The sequence below is a fragment of the Diorhabda sublineata genome, chromosome 4 (genome assembly GCF_026230105.1).
Source record: "Diorhabda sublineata isolate icDioSubl1.1 chromosome 4, icDioSubl1.1, whole genome shotgun sequence".
Classification (NCBI taxonomy): Eukaryota; Metazoa; Arthropoda; class Insecta; order Coleoptera; family Chrysomelidae; genus Diorhabda; species Diorhabda sublineata.
In genome coordinates this window covers 12,712,974-12,732,150 of record NC_079477.1, presented here as the reverse complement: position 1 = coordinate 12,732,150, position 19,177 = coordinate 12,712,974, and the positions used below count along the sequence as shown (strand labels likewise).

At 31.2% G+C, this 19,177-nt stretch overlaps 1 protein-coding gene across 5 annotated transcripts; it reads left to right on the top strand.

Annotated features, from left to right (window-relative positions):
• The first annotated feature begins 858 nt into the window (after positions 1 to 858).
• On the top strand, positions 859 to 17,303 carry LOC130442628 (uncharacterized protein DDB_G0283357-like). Of its 5 annotated transcripts, none has more exons than XM_056776914.1 (9): positions 1,065 to 1,228; positions 2,525 to 2,685; positions 3,880 to 4,037; positions 4,323 to 4,455; positions 4,549 to 5,273; positions 9,686 to 9,803; positions 13,442 to 13,540; positions 15,349 to 15,423; positions 17,046 to 17,239. In XM_056776914.1, the coding sequence occupies exons 2-9, from the start codon at positions 2,553 to 2,555 to the stop codon at positions 17,090 to 17,092; spliced, it is 1,488 nt and encodes a 495-aa protein (XP_056632892.1). In that variant the 5' UTR covers positions 1,065 to 1,228; positions 2,525 to 2,552; the 3' UTR covers positions 17,093 to 17,239. The 5 variants fall into 5 exon arrangements, with proteins under 5 accessions (XP_056632890.1, XP_056632891.1, XP_056632892.1 ...); XM_056776915.1 differs by having other exon boundaries at positions 1,214 to 1,437; XM_056776912.1 differs by having other exon boundaries at positions 859 to 1,228; positions 4,323 to 5,273; positions 17,046 to 17,303.
• Positions 17,304 to 19,177: the final 1,874 nt, after the last annotated feature.

The window sequence follows — 19,177 nt, the reverse complement described above, 5'->3', positions numbered from 1 at the left end:
TCAAGTTTTATTATTGCATTAAAAATGGCGAAAAGATCAAAACCTTTCATGTCCCCTATTTCAATGAAGTTCTTTGGCCCAGTCGAGGAATAGTTTAAAAAGATTTTTTGAGTTACGTGACCCTATTCAAACTTTCATGCTAGAAAAAGGCATTCCAATTGATTATGACAATGACGGGTGGATTAATTGTGACTTTTTGGTAGATATCAATAAATACTTGACTGATCTGAATATACAGTTACAGTATAAAAATCTGATTGTCTTTGAAAAAGTTGAGGCTTTGGGAAAATCAGGTAAAAAATCAAACTTTGGACCATTTCCCTCATTTAAAGTGAGTGAACCAAAAAAATTGGATGAATATTCTCAACATTTACAAAATTTGATTACAGAATTCAACAATCGTTTTGAAGACTTTCACAAAATGAATAAAATGGAATTCCCAATTTTCCACCATAAGTTCGTTCCAAGCAGGACCAGCTCCACTCTGGAGTGGAATTTTGAAATTCGGCGCAGTCGCCGTCTTTGATGAAATACCCGGAATTCGTTTGATTATTGTTTTTATATAAGTTTTTATAGCAAGCGTTTTATTTAAATTGCTTCTTCTAAATAATTTCTAGGAAGTGGTATTTATTTGCTTTGTTTCTTCATTTTCTAGAATGTCTAGAATTCGTTTGGAATATATATAAATATATTATATATATATATATATATATATATATATATATATATATATATATAATGAGTTTCTGTAGCGTAGATCAGTTTATAATAAATAGTCGTAGGGAATTACCAAAAAAAGGAATCGAGGAATTTAAAAAAGTTAATTAAGTGATAGTGATGAGTGAATTGTTATAAGTTAGTTAACTTTATAGAAAGGAAGGAAGAAAGAAAAACAATACAGTATTATGTAGATTATATGAAACATATAGATTGCGAAGTATAAACGCTTACCCACGAAGAAAAAAAAATAAGACTGACAAAAAATTAAGTTCAGCTAAAACAAATAAATCATGAAAATCAGGTTTTATTTGAGAGAAATATAAAGTGAAATATGTGCTATAATGTTTTCTTCTTTACGGCCGTGCCTAACGTAATATAAAACATTGGAAGGACAATTTGTATAGTATACACAAGAAAACGAAACAGGTTATTTGTTTATCCATTTTTTCTTCACATTTACAATAATTTCGTATATCGCTTTGCTGAAAATGTTGATGTTCTAATACCAGTAAGTATATAATATATAATATTATAATTTCGTCATTTTTATGGGAATCATATATTTCTGTACATATTTTTCGCAGTATTGTTAATATAATTCTCTATAATTTTATTATCTAAAAATATATCGAACTCGGAACGAATTAATCTCTCTTATCACCATGTGAATCAGTTTGCTTCGAATCCTAAATACAACATGCAAATTCCATCCTAAAGGTATGTAGAATAAGTAGAATGATAATTTTTAATTTTACTAATAGTATTGTATATAATAACTAAATTATTGTACCAAAAAATTTTCACATGTTGACCTAGTTATAGGTACTTATGTTAATTCAGTATAAGAGTACGTTATTCTTTTCTTCTTTTATTTCTGCTTTCTATTATTATATTATATTTTCTACTTCATTTCGTTGTTTGCTTGAATTTTGAAGTTTGTAAACATCTAAATTTTCTTTAAATTCAAATCACTCAATTAAAATGGATTTTTTGTTTCTATCGTTCCACGTGAATATGAACATTTTTGGTTTATATTAATCCTTTTAGATTTGACACTTAAAATATATCATCTGTTTAGGATTAATTTTACTAAAGTACCTTAGTTTTTCACTGAATTTAAATATTTCTTTTATGCATGGCACCTCTTAAGATGTCTTCTTATTTCCATACCTTCTGCATTATGTTCATTACATATCCAATTTTAGTCACGGTCTTTCCATTTTAGAATCCGATTGTTTTGTTCGCAAACACTTGCACAATTTAACTGAGAGACCCATTCATACCTACCCTACTAGAGGAAAAAATTGGGACATTTAGTTAATACCCACCTATGATCTGGTAAAGAATTCTATCATCTTCAAGGCCAAAAAATTATTCAATCAACTATCTTCAGAATTAAAAGTGGCAAATACATTTAAGTTACGTAGATTGTCAAAGGCATTTCTGCTTGAAAGACCTTATTATTCTAATGCAGAATTAGTAAATGAAAAGAGGGTGAATGAAATTGAGTATATCACCTTCAGATTATATCAAAAGTTGATGTTCTAATGTATCAATAATTAGACCATCATACTCAGATCAATACATTATTTCCAAATAGACTTTCTATGATAATACACCCAATATATAAGCCGTTTTCGTATTGGGAATATGGCAAAATTAAAGACCATAATGTAATAACTTTAATATATTCCGAGCTTTCGAATACTTATGTGTACTCTGAAAATAAGAACAATGAAAATTCCAGTATCGAATTTATTCAAACTATCTGAGTTTGAAAATAATTTGGGTTTTTGTTTTGCAGACACAAATTCCTCAATCGTATTATTACTATGCTTCCAAGAAATACAAAAAAATATTGGAATGTCAATGGACAAAATGTAAATTTAAATATTTTTAATTCTAATCAATCAACAAATTGTGTACCGTCCAAAATAAATACTTCATATAATTCCGAAAATACAGGTAAATTACAGATTAATTATTCTTTCAAGAATTGCTTTAAGTTTCAATATCTATTAACTAATCTGAGGTTCTTGTTGAGTTTTTTTATTGTAGGATATAGGGATATTTCCAAGCGAGAGATAGTTTTTTGGAAATGATCCTGCTAAAAGAATAATTCTTCTTACTTTGCAGGGGTCAGATTAAGTGATTTTTACGATGGTTCCTATTCCATAGCCAATGAAGAGAATAACGTAAAATAACTCGACAAAACCAAAAAGCTATAAGCTTGTGTTTAGATGGGGGGTGTGCAAATGCACTGGTACAGCTGCAGGAAAACCACAGAAAACCTGTGATGAACGGTTCAGGAATGGGCTCCACCTAATAGCGATGAGAGAAATATAGAGGAAGACTGGGTAAGGAGTTCTTCAAAGCCGTTGATACTAGCCGAAGAGAGATAGGAAGTTGTTCTTATCAGTTTTGAAGAAAAGGATGGTAATCCAAGGGACGAAAATGGTGTTTTTGACAGCGCCATCGCTTGATTTGATGGTAAAACTACATTAAAGTGAAAATTACTCGATAGAAAACATGAACTCACAGTATTGATATGGTCGAGGACGAAAGTTGAGGTTTCTTGAGTATTGAGGGTCACGCTTCATTTCCCGCACCAATTCAAGAATATTGATTATCAAAAATTTGCTACGATACAGCTCTCCTTACAGTACCAAAACATTGAAGAAAACTTATACAAGACAGCTGATTTTGAAGTGATATGAGCTATCGAAAATTCAAAATGACTCCGCTAACTAAAAAATAGATGGAAAATGCAAAAAAATTGTTCGTATAAATATGCGATTGACTATTAGAGTTTATAGTGAAGAAAAATATCTAGACAATTGATCAACATCAATCTTCATCGCGATATCAATACACTTTGATTCAAGTCACTTTTAACATGCGAGTTTAGGGCAATCAAAATATTTTCTTTTCTCTATACATTAGCCCAGCACAAGATATTTATTACCAGGTTCTTTTAGCCGTTCTAAATAAAAAATGCTAGATCTCAAATGCTTTGACAAGTCTAGTGCTACTTTATGTTACCCTTTTTCTTCACTTAAATAAAATAGGTCAGCGCAATCAACGGTTCTCAAATCAAAAATAATATATTCACTCGATTTAAATATTTCTAAATTAATCTAATTTTGAATCAACTTATAGAAGTTAACTCAAACAACGCAGTGAACAGGGAATCTAAGTATGGTTATGATTATACAGAATTTGAATCGCAGCATTATAGAAATTCTCAACAAAATTCGTTATCTGCATCACTAACGGCAGAGGAACCTAACCAATATAGATTACAACATTCTAATGAGGTAAGTGGAATATAGTGAAATAAATTGAACCGTAATTAAACACTGAATACGTTTCATGTGTTTTTCATTTCATAGTGTCTGTTGTATTTTTCTTGACATATCTTGAGGTGGTTTTCAGTATCTTTACGAGGAGTATAAAACTAAAGCAGTTTTCGTTGTCGTTGTCTAGAATTTTGCCAATTTCTTAAATAATTCAAATAATAGCAAAATTATTGGTCGTAGTTAAACTAAGTCAATATATTTTGAGTTTATTAAGATATTGTGGATTAAACTTCATATTTTCAGCTTGCAGTTAGTAAAGACACGGAATCAAGCATTGATCGGGAAAATTATCTACTATTCAATGATTCAATTTTCAAAAACCCAGGATTTTATAAACCAATCAAGGATTTTGAGGAAACATCCAATGCACCTAAAGGTATTGAATCTACAAATTCAGATCATTCTAAAATGGTGAGCCCTTCAAATAATCAATCAAATCAATCCTCTTTTGCTTTCAATAATTATGAAGACGAGTATAGTCGACCACAAGCCACAACTTCATACTCCTATCCAGAAGAACAAAGTTCAATTAGGACTCTGTCACTCAACTTGATAGGTGCTGCAAGTGCATATGATTCCCAAACTTTGCAATGCCAACAATATAGTCATGGGAGTAATAAATCGAATCAATCGTCATTTGCGAATGGGATATTTTTGGAAGAAACTACTTATGATCATCTAAAAACTATGAGAGGACTTGAAGTTACTAATTCCCAAACTGCTACATCCAAAGAACCTACTATGCATTACGAACAAGATTGGACAACTCAGACATATTCTAATTATACGTCTGAAGTTCCAGAACAACAAAGAACTGAAAATGATTACAAAGAAAAGAAGTTTCAAAGAGAAACCGGTTATAAACGGGAATATCAATTTGAGAAGTTATTACGAGAAAAAAATGAAGCCTTAGGTGAACATACGTCATTATTAGAGAAGAAACGCAAAAGTAATAAGTTATTCCAAAAAAATGTACTAGCACCTATACCATCTGAAAAACAAAAAGTTCCCAGGAAAAGAAATACTGAGAATACGAGGAAAAGACGCTCCAAAGTTAAAGAATCTGACATAGTGAGTAACACTGCAGGCACAATAGATAACATACAAGAAAATGTAGTCGCTTCTTCATTTAATAATAATGTTATGAGGAACCAACAGCTATATAAGTCGGTACAGCCAAGTGGACCTCCAATGGTAAGTTTTCACCATTTGTCCATGTATTGATAATATACAATTGATATATATAGAATACATCTTTACATCTTATTTAATTAATCTATGTAAGAATACATACAATGATTAAGTCTTGTAGGTCAACTATACATTGATATTCTGACTAATCACTAAATCGGACATGTGTCGCTTGATTCTTCGGTCTGACGATTGCCTCGCTGTTTGATTAATTCATTAGAATCTAGTTCTATTCTTTAGTAATATGTTTTTGCATAATCTATTATTTCTTTTTTTTACTTATTTATATACGATGATTGCATTTGGAACATCATACTAGGGGACTAGTTATACAATGTAGCACTTTAGATTCAATTTACATTTCATGATCCAGTATAACTTACTAAACTAAACTTATATGTATTTTTTTATTCATTAGATACAATTTGTCAATTTTTTAATCACTTTTTCATTTAGGAGATCCTATTTTGAAGTATTTGTGATATACTTGAACTTCGATTTTTATTTGGTGCAGTGCTGTTTATTTATCTTTGTATTTCACAAGAGAATGCCTATTAAATCAAACGTTGTCAAAAACTTATGCTATATCCATGAATAGTGCCTAAGAGTACTTTTTCTTAGAGTGTTGATGTATAGTAAATCAATGCATTTGCTCAACAGTTCCATATTTCTGTATGCATCCAAGTTCATGGTATAAATTTTGCCACCTCTGGTATTATCCCATCCATTGACAATTTTTCCAGTAATTTGGATTCTGCGGGAATTATGCTAAATGGTGTGGCTTTCCAGATTTTGAGATTGGTATTATTTGAAATATTTAGAAGATATTGAAGACATAAAATGTCTTTTAACGTCATACCACTGGTCTCCACATCCTCCAACATTTAGACCGGGCCCAGGGAATTGGCAGCACATTCTTATGTTTCATTTGACAAATTTTTTTAAACAAATTTAAGATGGGCACATAATGGATTTTGAACTTTTAACTATATGGGAAAAGATTCTTTTATGATTTGTTTAATGCACACTTTTTATAAAATGGCCAGGTATGGATTAGACTTTGAAAACAAGTCATATAGGTGTTAATGGATCTACGATTCCAAAATATATACCTTATTCTGAATAATAATAATAAGGAGCAAAGTGGTATGTCATAATAAAAGACGCCATATCACGGAATGTTATATCAACTTAATAATTTTGTAAGAATTTGCCAGTCACTATATTTCATGGTTAGTGAAACGTATGTTCATTGCAATTTTTTTAAAGGGATTTATGGCAATCTGCAAATAATCGAGAATTTTATATTATTTAAATGGCCGTTTGAACTAATTAAAAAAATACACTATCAGTGGCTTTCTATCGTTTCTAAATAATAATAAAATATCTATCGGTTGAATGTCGTTATTATCAGACAAGTAAGCTATGAAAAAGATACTATATTATTTATTCAACGATATTATCAAAACAGAAACCCTAAATATTTGTGTAAAATGAATAGTAAAGATTTATTTAGGAAGGATACTTATAAATGTATGATAGTTTATAATAGAAAACCTGAATTGTCAATAAATAGCGATAAAGTTTTCTCATTTAAAATAGCTTCCCAAATATTTACGAAATTTATTTTAAACAGAATGTTGGCTTCTTCAACCCGAATACAGATATTACGGTTTACAAATAAATTTTTATTTGAATTTTAAGAATTCACGTATAGTATGTATATTATAATATAATATGAAGTTTGTCAAAATACTCTATATGTTCTTTTATAACATAATAGAAAATTAAGCAATAAACTGATACGTCTCAAATTATGAATTTTGAAATTTGTGCTGGTTCGATTTAAAGTTGCATACGAGTTATGTCCCGTGGTCAAATTTTAATCCGGGTTACTGTAAGGGACGTATATGAATAGCGTCCTGAAATGTGGTACTAAATACTTCTGAAAACTAATTAAATTTTTTTACTGGAGCTCAAGAAAATACTTATTACCAACTTATTAATCATAACACCCCCTATCATGATGGGATAACCACTATGGATGGGTATAAATTCAAAGTAATTGGTTGAAATTTTATGACCTAACCTAACATAACGAAACCTAACCCCAAGCTATAAATAAGAAAATGGTCAACCCGGAGGCAACTAGTATAGACCTAATGAGATCAATTAGACCGTGCGTCACGACTAGCGAAATGTGCGTCATGAACTTTTAGGTGAACAAGTTATTGAATTATTATTTGAATGAGAGCTATAATGAAAGTTACTGTGATTGATATTCAATCAACTTAAAAATATATTGGAAATAGTTTTTCTATTTTGGTTGTTTATTTTTGAAATAATTTTGACGCACGCTTTCCATTTTTGCTATCATGTGAACGTAGTGGACATATAACGTGCGTCACGCTTCACGCCAACTGATTGAGCTCTTACAAGTCAGGTTGACAGCGCGACACAACTAGTGTGAAGCACGATTTGTCGTTTCAGATCCATGTATTATTTAAAATAAAATTTGATAAAAATTTCTTGTTTTGATTAAATTGTATTTCAGTTTATTCACGTACTCAGGGTCGTGAGGTAGTTTACACACTTTTACCATTTGTAAAGCTCCTCAGCGAATATATCAAAAGGCTACTAAAAAGCGTCTTCTCTATTAATGTACAGAAATTGACCATAAATTTAAAATAGATAAATTATTTACACAGTCATTTGATTTTTCAATTTTTTTCATGGTGAAGTATACACTACTATCAAGAATTCCACTAATATTAATTAAACTTGGATTCCAGGACCGGAAAACAACATATACAACAATGTTGTCGTACTTTTATTCAATTTTCATTAAATGATCATAATGGCAGAATCAACTGCTTTTTAATTTTTATATTTTATTTCATCCCATTGTCATTATTATATAATTATACATATTTCTTATGTGTATTTCTACTTACGTCCTATTCTGTTAGCTTTGTTTGAGCTTTTATTATTTTCGTTTAGATTGTTTTCGTTCACAAAATATGCCCACATAATTTTTGTCTCTGTGATGAAAATGGTAGAGTTGCTGCTAGATAATATCACAGGAGATTTCCTAAACGTCGAACCCCAATCATCCAGAATTTGGTCGGTTTTTAATTATTTGCGAGAAAATGACACTGTTCCCAGTGAAAAACAAAACGGCAGCGTTACTATTAGTGAGTAGAATCATACAAATAAATCATCTGTACCCATATCATATTCAAGTGGTTCTGCGACTACATCCCGGAAAGAAAGTCCATAGGTTAAAATGTTGTAGATGGATTAACAATTATCGACCAACGCTGTTTCAAGAGACATGATAACTGATTCCCGTAATCCACACATGTGGGCAGAGAAAAATCGCCATACATTGCCGAATTTGCTTACCAACGAGAAAGTTATTATTCGAGAGATGTATTTTCAGCATGATGGAACATCCCCCCACTTTTTTTTACTGGCAGTCAGACAACATCTTTATAATGTATATGGCAACAGGTGGATAGGACGTGGAAGTCCTATTTTATGGTTTTCAAGATCCCTTATTTCAATCGCGTTAATTACCATATTTGGAGACGAGTGAAGCAACTAGTTACCCAGAAAATATTAAAAACGAAAAACGATTAATTTCTGTAATACTATAAGACACGATCCCTATAGTACATATCCGTAATTCAATAAAGCAATTAACCAATGGGTTGAGGCTGCTGGGTTCCACTATTAGAATCTATTTCAAATTATTTTCATTTTGTAACAATTATTATATTTTTTTTTTAGTTCTTATTTATGCGTGATAACTCTATAGTTCACTAAAAATTGAATACAAAATCCGAAGATTTAGTCACATATGTCGTTTTTGATTATTTTAGAAAAATATTATACAGTGTGCAACATTCAATACGAATCCCTATATTAATTTTTCCTAGGCCGGTCCTCGAATTTATAAGTTTAGCTAATATCAGTCGAATGCTTGATACTAGCATATGGTAAAACTCACAAATTACTCTGTAAATTAATAAAGGAGAGGAGTTGATACTTTTTAGTTTCCACCAGTTTTGGACGCTCATGCTCACTTTGCTCATTCGATTGTACATATCTCAAGACTTATTTATATATGATATTTTTCTCGCAAACAAAAGACGAAAAATGGACCGTATCGCACACGTGGCGGGTGATTTAATTACCTGGAATACAGTAAACATTGCTGAAAATAACGCGAATGAATTTGTAAGGGATGCTGGTTCATAGCTCAGCCACCAGTTGTTGCATCCCAACGAGCTAACAAACTATACCTGGGAATAGATCTTCCTTAAAAAACAAGCCTTATATATTATTATGAATACTACTAATCTTGTACAAATATCAGTTATGTAACAAGTAATGAAACTTCTCATTTGTAGATGGTGTCATCTGGTTTTAATTTTAATTATTCTGTGGCTCCAAACAACATTTATGTTAATCCTTACGAGCAACAAACAATTTACTCAAGTCACATGGCTCATCAACGGAATACAGTAGGTGAGTATTTTCGACAATATTTTCCATTTTTATATTACACAGTTTGGTATTGATTGTAAAACTTACTGTACAGCGTGAAAAGATAAACAAAATCAACTTTCAATTTCCATTATATAACAAACGATTTGATTATGGAGAATTATAATGAATAGCTTGAGATTAAACTGAAGAGGTGAGGCCATGGCTTAGTGAAATATCAAAATGGAAGAGATAAAAGTTGAAAATTACCAGATTCTCCAGTTTTTGATGATTACAGTTTCAATATCTCTTTCAGTTAAATACTGAATAATATTTATTTTTGATTAAATATAGCTTTCAAATTGTTTAAAGTTTTAAGCACAATGACTGTTAGTTGATTTTTTATTACATTCGTGCATGAGATCGTCAGCACTAAATTCGCGGATGGTCCCAGAAGTACATGAAAACATAAAAATTTTTCGAAAAAATATATTTATTATTCAAATTCTCCTTTTAGCCTCATACACTTTTCCGAGCGATGTGCAATGAGTTCGATACCCTTCTATAATAAGAATCGTCAAGCTCTTCAAAATAGCTATTAACTGCCGACGTTACTTTTTCATTAATAAAAAATATGTGACCACAGAGCCATTTTTTCAAATCTGTGAACAGAAAATTATCCGAGGACGTTAAATCTGGCGAAAAGATTGCATGAGGTAGCAATTCAAACTTTAATTTATTAATATTGTCCATTTAAATAATGGGCATGAGACATGGTGCATTGTCTGGATGGAACAATACTTTCTTCTTAGCCAAATGGGGCTGTTTTTACTTGATTCGTTCACTCAAACGTTGAAATAAGTTCGCATAATACACGTCCTTCATAATTTATCCTTTTTCAAGATAGTCATGAAAACTATCGCACGTGCATGCTAAAAAACCGATGCTATGACCTTGCTTGCATATGCCCGCGTCTTCAAACTTGAACGTGTGCTATATAGATTACATATTTTCTAATACAGTGATATTTTTAAGCATCTAACGCGATCTCTAGGTCAGGCCAGATACATATTTGTATACCAATTTCTACACCTTACTGTATTATTCTGGTAGACCATTAATGCACTGAATATCAGGACCTGACTTCACCCAAGTTTTTTTTAGAGTTGTGCACTTGTGCTGCGCAATATGAATTTCTGGACTTACAATTCTTCCAACTTCGTCCCTTGTACAGCTTCACAAATCTCTGGTCTTTAAATGATCAAGAATCAATTGCAAATGATTTGATGTAGATCTTATTATTTATATTTGCATTCAACGAATTTACTATCAACGCATTAATATTTCAGGTTGTTTTTAGATGCTCGAATCATTTAGTGACATTATTTTGAATGTTTCTGATGCTTTGTTGAAGCTATGTAAAATATTTTTGTGTAATAGCGTGATAAATATATCATTAAAAAGTCATTATTATTTAACTTATATAATATTAATAACTTCAATTAAGTCAAAACCAAGACTTAATTTTTTGGAAATTGACGAGACCGAGACGGAATATTTGTTATTCTTTCTTACCCTCGTCTCGTGTGAAGCTCATTGTGTAATTAAACAATAAACTCACCGTAGTTTGAAAACTGTACTTAAATAGTTTGTAACTGCAATATATAGCAATATTGGAACGTGGGTAGTAATATAATTTTTGGAAAATAATGGAGCCTAAAACCCTAGGTATGATATACAGAATATTTCTTAAGCGATCTTGGCTTTTGAATTGGAGTGGGAAACGAGTTATTTCTACAAATTAAAATATTTCGTTTGCAAATGGAGTTATTAGGTCGAGCGACAAAATAAATTGAAATTTCGAAAAATTAAAATTAAGGTTTAGAAGAGAAGATGAAACGAAAAGAAGATGAAACACCTGAGCATATAATTTTTGCATGCACTGAGATAGCAAACGCTCATGTCTAGTTATTTTAGTTAATCGAAAGTGAGGATTTAATTTTTTGAATTCTGAATGATAGCATTTGTCGATGCTTTGGGACTGAATGAATGCTGTAGCCTAGATCTAAAAAAAGGATATAGTTGATGGATAGTCAATATTGATAATGAATGAAATTTTATTGGATACTAAATTTTGCACATCACTATATATAACCTCTGCTAATTCTTCAGTTCGTAAGAGTATTTTTCTCATTTCTTGTTGCTTTTTTATATGATAACTGCTATAATGATTATAGATACATGTTTGTTAACTTTTTAATTGAGATTCACTGAATAGGACTTTGTTAAATTCTCCATAAACCAACCATAGCATTCAATTCTTTCGAGTTTCTCTGATGAAATAAATGGAAAGATTTGACAATTTAGGACGATGTATGTGTGTTTATTCACTGGTTGTACTTTAAAATGATATTTTGAAGCCTAAATTATAACATAAAGATTATTTACATTGTACTTACAAGAAGAAACTAGTTTATGCTGATTTTAATGTTCAACACGAACTCCAAATTACAATTTGAATTACAATGACTTATTACAACGTTTTTACTCATGAGTGAATCGTTACGAGAAGAAAATTTATCCTGAATTGGTTACAATGGCCAATTACATATAATATTATTGAACATCTTTGAAGGTGGAAATGAAATAAATAATTTCTTTCATTTTTCTAGTAGTAGTAGTAAGTAGCAATAATCGAGACAATCATTTTTATCTTCTGTGCATAGCTTGGATTTATGTGAACGCTCCAATCTCGACTTGAGGTAGCAGCTTTCCAGGACAACCATGGAAATATGGAAATTAGTGAAACTGAATCTGCACGCATCTATCTGGATATATGGATTTCTATATTCTTTGAAAATGTGTAAAATATAACAAACATCTTTGGATGAGTGGAATTCGAGATACCTTAATATTTTCGAATCGCAGAGTCACATATATATATTAAGTTGATTTTATCTTCGAAATTATTGAAACAAAATTGTTACCAAAGGTTGAAAAGTGGACATTTTTAATCGAGCAGCTTATAATAAATTCTTGGTTTAAGATGAAATTTTGTTCAAATCTCAATCGATTTATAAATACTCGTCATCGCTACAAATATCTTTAATTAGTCTACCGTCTTATGCAGTTATAATATTTGGTATTCGCAAGGGCAAAAAATCTTTGCATACTCATCATATGTGATATTAAATTCCATAAATTGAATCAGTACTCTTATCGTTGCATTAAATTTCCTAAGTTTACTGCCAGTTCAACATGTTAACAGTTTTGCCGTATTAAATTTTGAAAACACTATTCTTATCATGAGAAAATTGTGATAAAACATATTAAGCATATATTGTGAGATTAAGTTTATCACCAAAAGTAGTGTTTTGGCACAATGAAATTCGTCTATCTAGCTATTCATTCTTATCAACGACAGATGAGGAGCACTTCGTAATGTAATTATTTAACTCAAAATTGGTAAATTTCAATTTCTACATATTTTTCCAAGAGCTTATGGTGCCAAAGAAATTTGGAAATTTGATTTTAAATTACTCTGCGTCGATAAAATTTAGCAATGATAACTGGTCATACGAATAAATTTTTTGTCACAATTTTAGTGACTCTAATAAGAGTCCTAATATTACATAAAGTTTCAATATCATTGAGTAAATCTGTTTTCCATTATTTTTAAGGACAGGCTGTGTTATCGTCTGCAACAGAAGCGAATTCGGTACAAACCTGGCCAAGAATGTCCTATATGAATACTTATTATGGACATCCAATAAATCCAGGTAAGAATGAATGAGAAAATTGAACTTTCCTAAATGATTTTAGAAAAAATATTTCTTTTTGCAGTCTGAAAGGTAGAAGATAATTTGATGTATTTTTTTGTTTGATAAGTGGAATTTAATATGGGATATGTTTTTATGTTAGTACGGTTCTTATGTAGGAATACTTGCAAGGCTGCGGATGGGAAGTGACATGAGTGAATACAGCTGCAGCTGCATTACTTATTATCGTCGGACATTTATGGCAACAATGACTTTTAGACGTTTACTAGTGTCCTCAATTGACTTTTATATCATAGTTCATACTTAAACCAGTAGTTGGAGACAGATCTGTATTTAGGCCATAATTCCACTTAAAACTTGTTTTAGTCCGAGTCCGAAAGTCCGAGTGAATGCATTTTTTGCCTGATTGACCAGGACTCGAACGAGCTAAACCTTGCAGGCATCACACACCAGCTCTGCTGACTGAGCAGGCTCCATTTTCTAAAATCGCCGGCCCAAAACCACTGTTCTTTGTCTTATTATTACAGTCACTATTTGATCGCTGCCAACTGAAATGGATTTCTACCTATAACATCTAGTCCAAATTTTTTAATGACTGTTATTCCATTCTGTAATTCATTGAGGATGTATAACTTGTTTTGGGTTGGGTTGGGTTGGTTGACGCCCTATGCGTGGAGCCTTTGATAGCAATATTTCAAATGAGTTTAATAATATTAATTAGAAAATGCTGCACCAGATAGCATTTGATGCAAATTTTTGGTAGATTTAACGTTGGCGCATCTATTTCCTCTGATTGAAATTGTGTAGCTTATTCCATCCCATTTTAATAGTTTTTTAGATAGTAAGACATATCTATAGCTTTCCTTATTCAGTCTATACATCTTATACCTTTTCCTTCCATTAAGGGTTTCACTGATCAGTACCTCACATTGAAACATCTTTACCTTTTTTTTGATTGCTAATTGCTGCCGTTTGAGTATATTAATGTACTGTATTTTACCTTCCTTAGGAATCATTCTTTGCTAGATTATCCATAAATAATATGATAGTCCTATATTTGTTTAAGCTTCAAATCCACCGAATTGTCTTCATCAAGATATTACAAGATATTTACAATCTCAAATTGAATTGAAATTTAGATCATATTATTTATCATGTAAAGATTGAAATAGATTTGAATCAATACACATACTTTTCATTCCCAATTTTCAACACTAAAATTTCAGTACGTGAACAAGAAATGATTATGAATTTAAGTAATTAAAAGACACCTATAATTATAATAGATTTTGCAAATTATTTCTTATGCATTTTCACTATCTGGTTCTTAGGTCTCCCTGTCTAAAAATGACATTTGTAGGTGTGCTGAGAGTTTCTTCTTTAGGTTAGTATATCTGGTTATTATAGATCTATCTTTGAAACGTGAGTAAATTTTGGTGAGCATAAGTATTAGGGCTGTTACATCTGTTGTAGTATTTAATTATACTGAGCATCTGTGAACATTTTCGAGGATATTCGATACTCGATCAGAATCCAGTAGAAGTAAGTTGTCTTACGGGTTCCACAATTCCATTACAATACGACACTCTTTTTGGATTATACCTTTTATGTTTTCTAAATTTGATTGATTGACGATATACTTATTAGTTAATGAAGTGCGTAACATTTTTTCTGTTACATCCCTGTGTTCGTAAAGACTCATTGTGTGTGACAATATTTGTGTTTCCTGGAATTCAGTCTATGAAGTTTCTCATGAATATATGATCTATCCTCTAAATAATATAGTAATACTGTTTTACAATTTTAAGGTTTATATCCGCATGGCTATCTATCGAACTATTTACCGCATGAATATAGACGTGGTTATCCTGATACACAAACAAGTATGTATCTTTATAGTATAAGAACTTCATATTTTGATATTTCAGTTAAATAAAACATAGCTAGATTAGCGTGTTTAATTAGAGGTTTTTTCGCAATTTCTTGAGATTCAAATGACAAAATTTTGAGTTTAGGAACGAAATTGAACGGATTACAATGCGAGTTATTTCATAACAAGCAACAAATAGTTATTAGAATATCAGTCTGAATATTATAGTTAGATGCTGTTTTGTTACCATTTAAATTGAAAGATGAAGAATTATTCACATCAATATTCTATCAACTGGGGTTTTCTCTGATAACTCTTGTTTAAAACTGGACGACTTTCTACTTATATTAATTTATCCATCTAAATACTAATCTACTTACAATATCATATTTTGATAAAGACTTAAAGAAAAGTCGAAACGTCAAATTTTATCTCTCTTCAAAAAATTATTGAAAAAACTAATTTTAAAACAGAAGAGACTTAAAATCGAGATGCATTGATCTACTTACTATTAGCTAGTCTAAACTATGCTCAACATACGTAACACTAAGAATTGTCCTCTTTCAAAATTTGTTCTGTATTCATTCTTCAATGATCCACACTACATTAATCCTGTTCCTCTTCAACTCCTACCTGCGACTTATCAACGGTAATACATAATACAAAAAAGGTCCCTTGAAAAAACCTGTTCGCTTTGCAAATTTTTTTCTTATCAAATGCATAATTCTTTTCCTACTTAGAATCCTAATAATATGCAGTGACTACACACGTAATTTCAAATTTATAAGCTTTAGCGTCTTGAGAAATATGTTGAAAAGTATTTTGATTATACAAGTCACTCAATGATTTGCACATAAGGTTGCACAAGCTTTGCTTACTAGTAAAACACAAATAAAACTTATATATGTATATCGAAAGACTACGAAGGTCTGTCCAAACAAATATAGTCGAAACAAGATCAGAAGAATTTATTGGGTAAGAGAAAAATCAGCATTGTCTTTGACAAATGAAATGGATATCATGATAATGTAAGGCGACAAGTTGCCTATTATTATCGTTCTTCATTATGTTCATACACTTTCACGTACGGACATTTAGGAAACTAAAACGCGAGTTAAATTTGAAGCACGACCTACAAGAACTTTCGCTTTTGATTAATTTTGTGTTAGTTAATTTTTTCATGATATTTATTTAAGTTTATAATGAATTCTAGATATTTGATAATTCTTACTGAGCAGTTAGCAACGATTCACACCCTTACACGGATTTTTCCATAAAATTTTATTATTGATAAGCTATTTTTATACTGAAATGGTGAAAAGTATGAAAGCCGTAAACCTGTCAATTACGCTGCTTATGAGAATTAATAATAGACAGCAATTTTATATATAATATAATAATTTTTAAAGTTCTAAAATCTATAGACAAATGAGACAGTCAGATTATCACATTCTTACACTGTTTTACCAGTGTAGAGATCATATCATATGTCTACCCGATTTACTCAATCAGTTTCCGAACAACAAAAGTCCTTTACATTTAATAATATTATAATATTTTTTTAATGCTGTAATCAAAATAAGTACCACAGAAAAAGCTACACCATATTTTTCATTTATATTTTAATATTTACAGGTGAATATATTCAAGAAAATGACGTCAACTTACGAGAGTATAGATGAAAATCGATGGTTTCGAAAAGTTATTGTGGTGTTATAGGATCATATGGATAATGTAATAAATCCTGTAACAAATCAAATAATTATATGAAAAAGATTAAATTTGTTTCCCGACAAGAATTTGAACAATAAATATCTATTATATTCATCTTGACGATTTTTCATTAGAGGAACAAGTTGGATATTTGATAATAAATATACCGAAGATTAGAAATTGGTAGTTTATTAAGCTGATAGATAACTGACGCTAACTTTAAAACTTGAAGCTAGTCATCTCTTGGAATTCTCTCAAAATTCATCGAACCGCGAATATTTTATGGTATATGAATTTGCTCTAACTGCACGTTTATCTTTAAAATTAATTGCTTTTGCAAATTCTGCACCACCAAACAAAACTGTTTATATATACCCGCTTGACAAAGTATTGTTTTTTCGCCGTTGTTGAGGTTGGTGAATCTTCGTAAATTCACACACGGCGGGAATATCACGAAATGGTATGTATGCTCAACATCTGTTACATGAAGAATACGATGTCCAAGTTACTCTAATATTTCTAACATTTCTAGCGCGCTTCTTAAATGCACCACAGTTTGTACGATACCTAACGAGTAACTTTTTTAGACGAAGAAGGTTAAATTTTATATGCTGGTTCAATTGTAATGCCAAGAGTTTTGGATTTTCTTTTCTTTTGCTTCCATTGATTCCAAGAGTAATTCCCAGTTAAAAAAAGACCAGCTCGTGCAATATGAGAAGACTGCGATCAATTCAAAATACCATGGGAGTTATATGGAGGAAGAAGACTTTGATATATTCGCGATCAAAGAAACGAGACTGCCAGGTTACAATGTTTATAGAGATGATATAAACGGATGCTCCGGTGGTATAGCGATAATAAAAAAACATGAAATAAACAAACTGAACGGACTACTTAGCATGAAGGCGGCAATAGTAGTCATGAACACTGCAAATGGCCATACTAGAATAATATCGACATTCGATGGCTTGAAATCAGTATCCACGAGGAAGACGTGTTAGAGGTTCACTCTAAAGGGAAAAAATCATAATTAAGGACATTTAAATGCCAAGTCCTAGTAAAATTTCGAGGCTAGGGCAGCTGTTAGGACGATTACGGAAATAACCAGTAAGAAAACGCTGGTCTGTTTCTTCGAAGAAGCGATAGAAGAAATTTCCACAGTGATCGAAGCAGACAAATATAGCAGATTACAAAATATAAACGACGATCTAAAAAGATTATTGGAGACAAAAATCTAAAAGCTGGAAGAGTCGAAAGGACGCAAAACCAGGAAGAAAAAAGAGGAGAAAACAGAATGGAACAGAAGGATAAACGTATTATATCTGCATAAATTCGGTATATGGAACATTTCGAAAAACCGCAAAGAAGAAAGTGAATCACTGATGCCAATTCACGAAAGCCACGCGATGGCACTGAAAAACACCAAGGAACCTCAGTTTACACTAAACAACCCAACGAAGACATGGATTTCTCAGACATGATAGAAGAAAACATTAACAAATGCCAAGACGAGGAATATCAAACAACCGTAGGATTCGCAACACTGATAGAACTACTCATGTTCGCAAGAAAAGCTCCAAGAATTTTCGGAATTTCTATTAGGTCATTGAAAAAAATGCCAGTGTGGCATACCTTTCGAATATCATAAACGGCATGTTGAGGATGAAATACTTCCTATCCAAATATGCTGAGAATACCCGAAAAAGATCTCTCGTTTCCGAAAAACTATGAACTGATTAGTTTTCTAGCTTTCGTTATTGAAATCTCAGAGAGGAATACTGAGGATTTTGAAAGAATAAACAAGAGTTTTGAACACACTAGAAGCAAAGCAGTTTATGAGAAACTATAGCACAAAAAGCAAATATTGGGACCAGTAGAATCTACTACTCAATATTTCAACGAGAAAAATCTAATGAGTAATTTTCCTAGTTATAAGCCAAGGTTTCGATCGAGTGTAGCACGAGCGGTTGTTTCACAAGATAAAAGTGGTAGGATACAGAAAACCGCTTATAAATCTTCGTACTACGTACCTCAAAGAGAGTAAGTTTAAGATG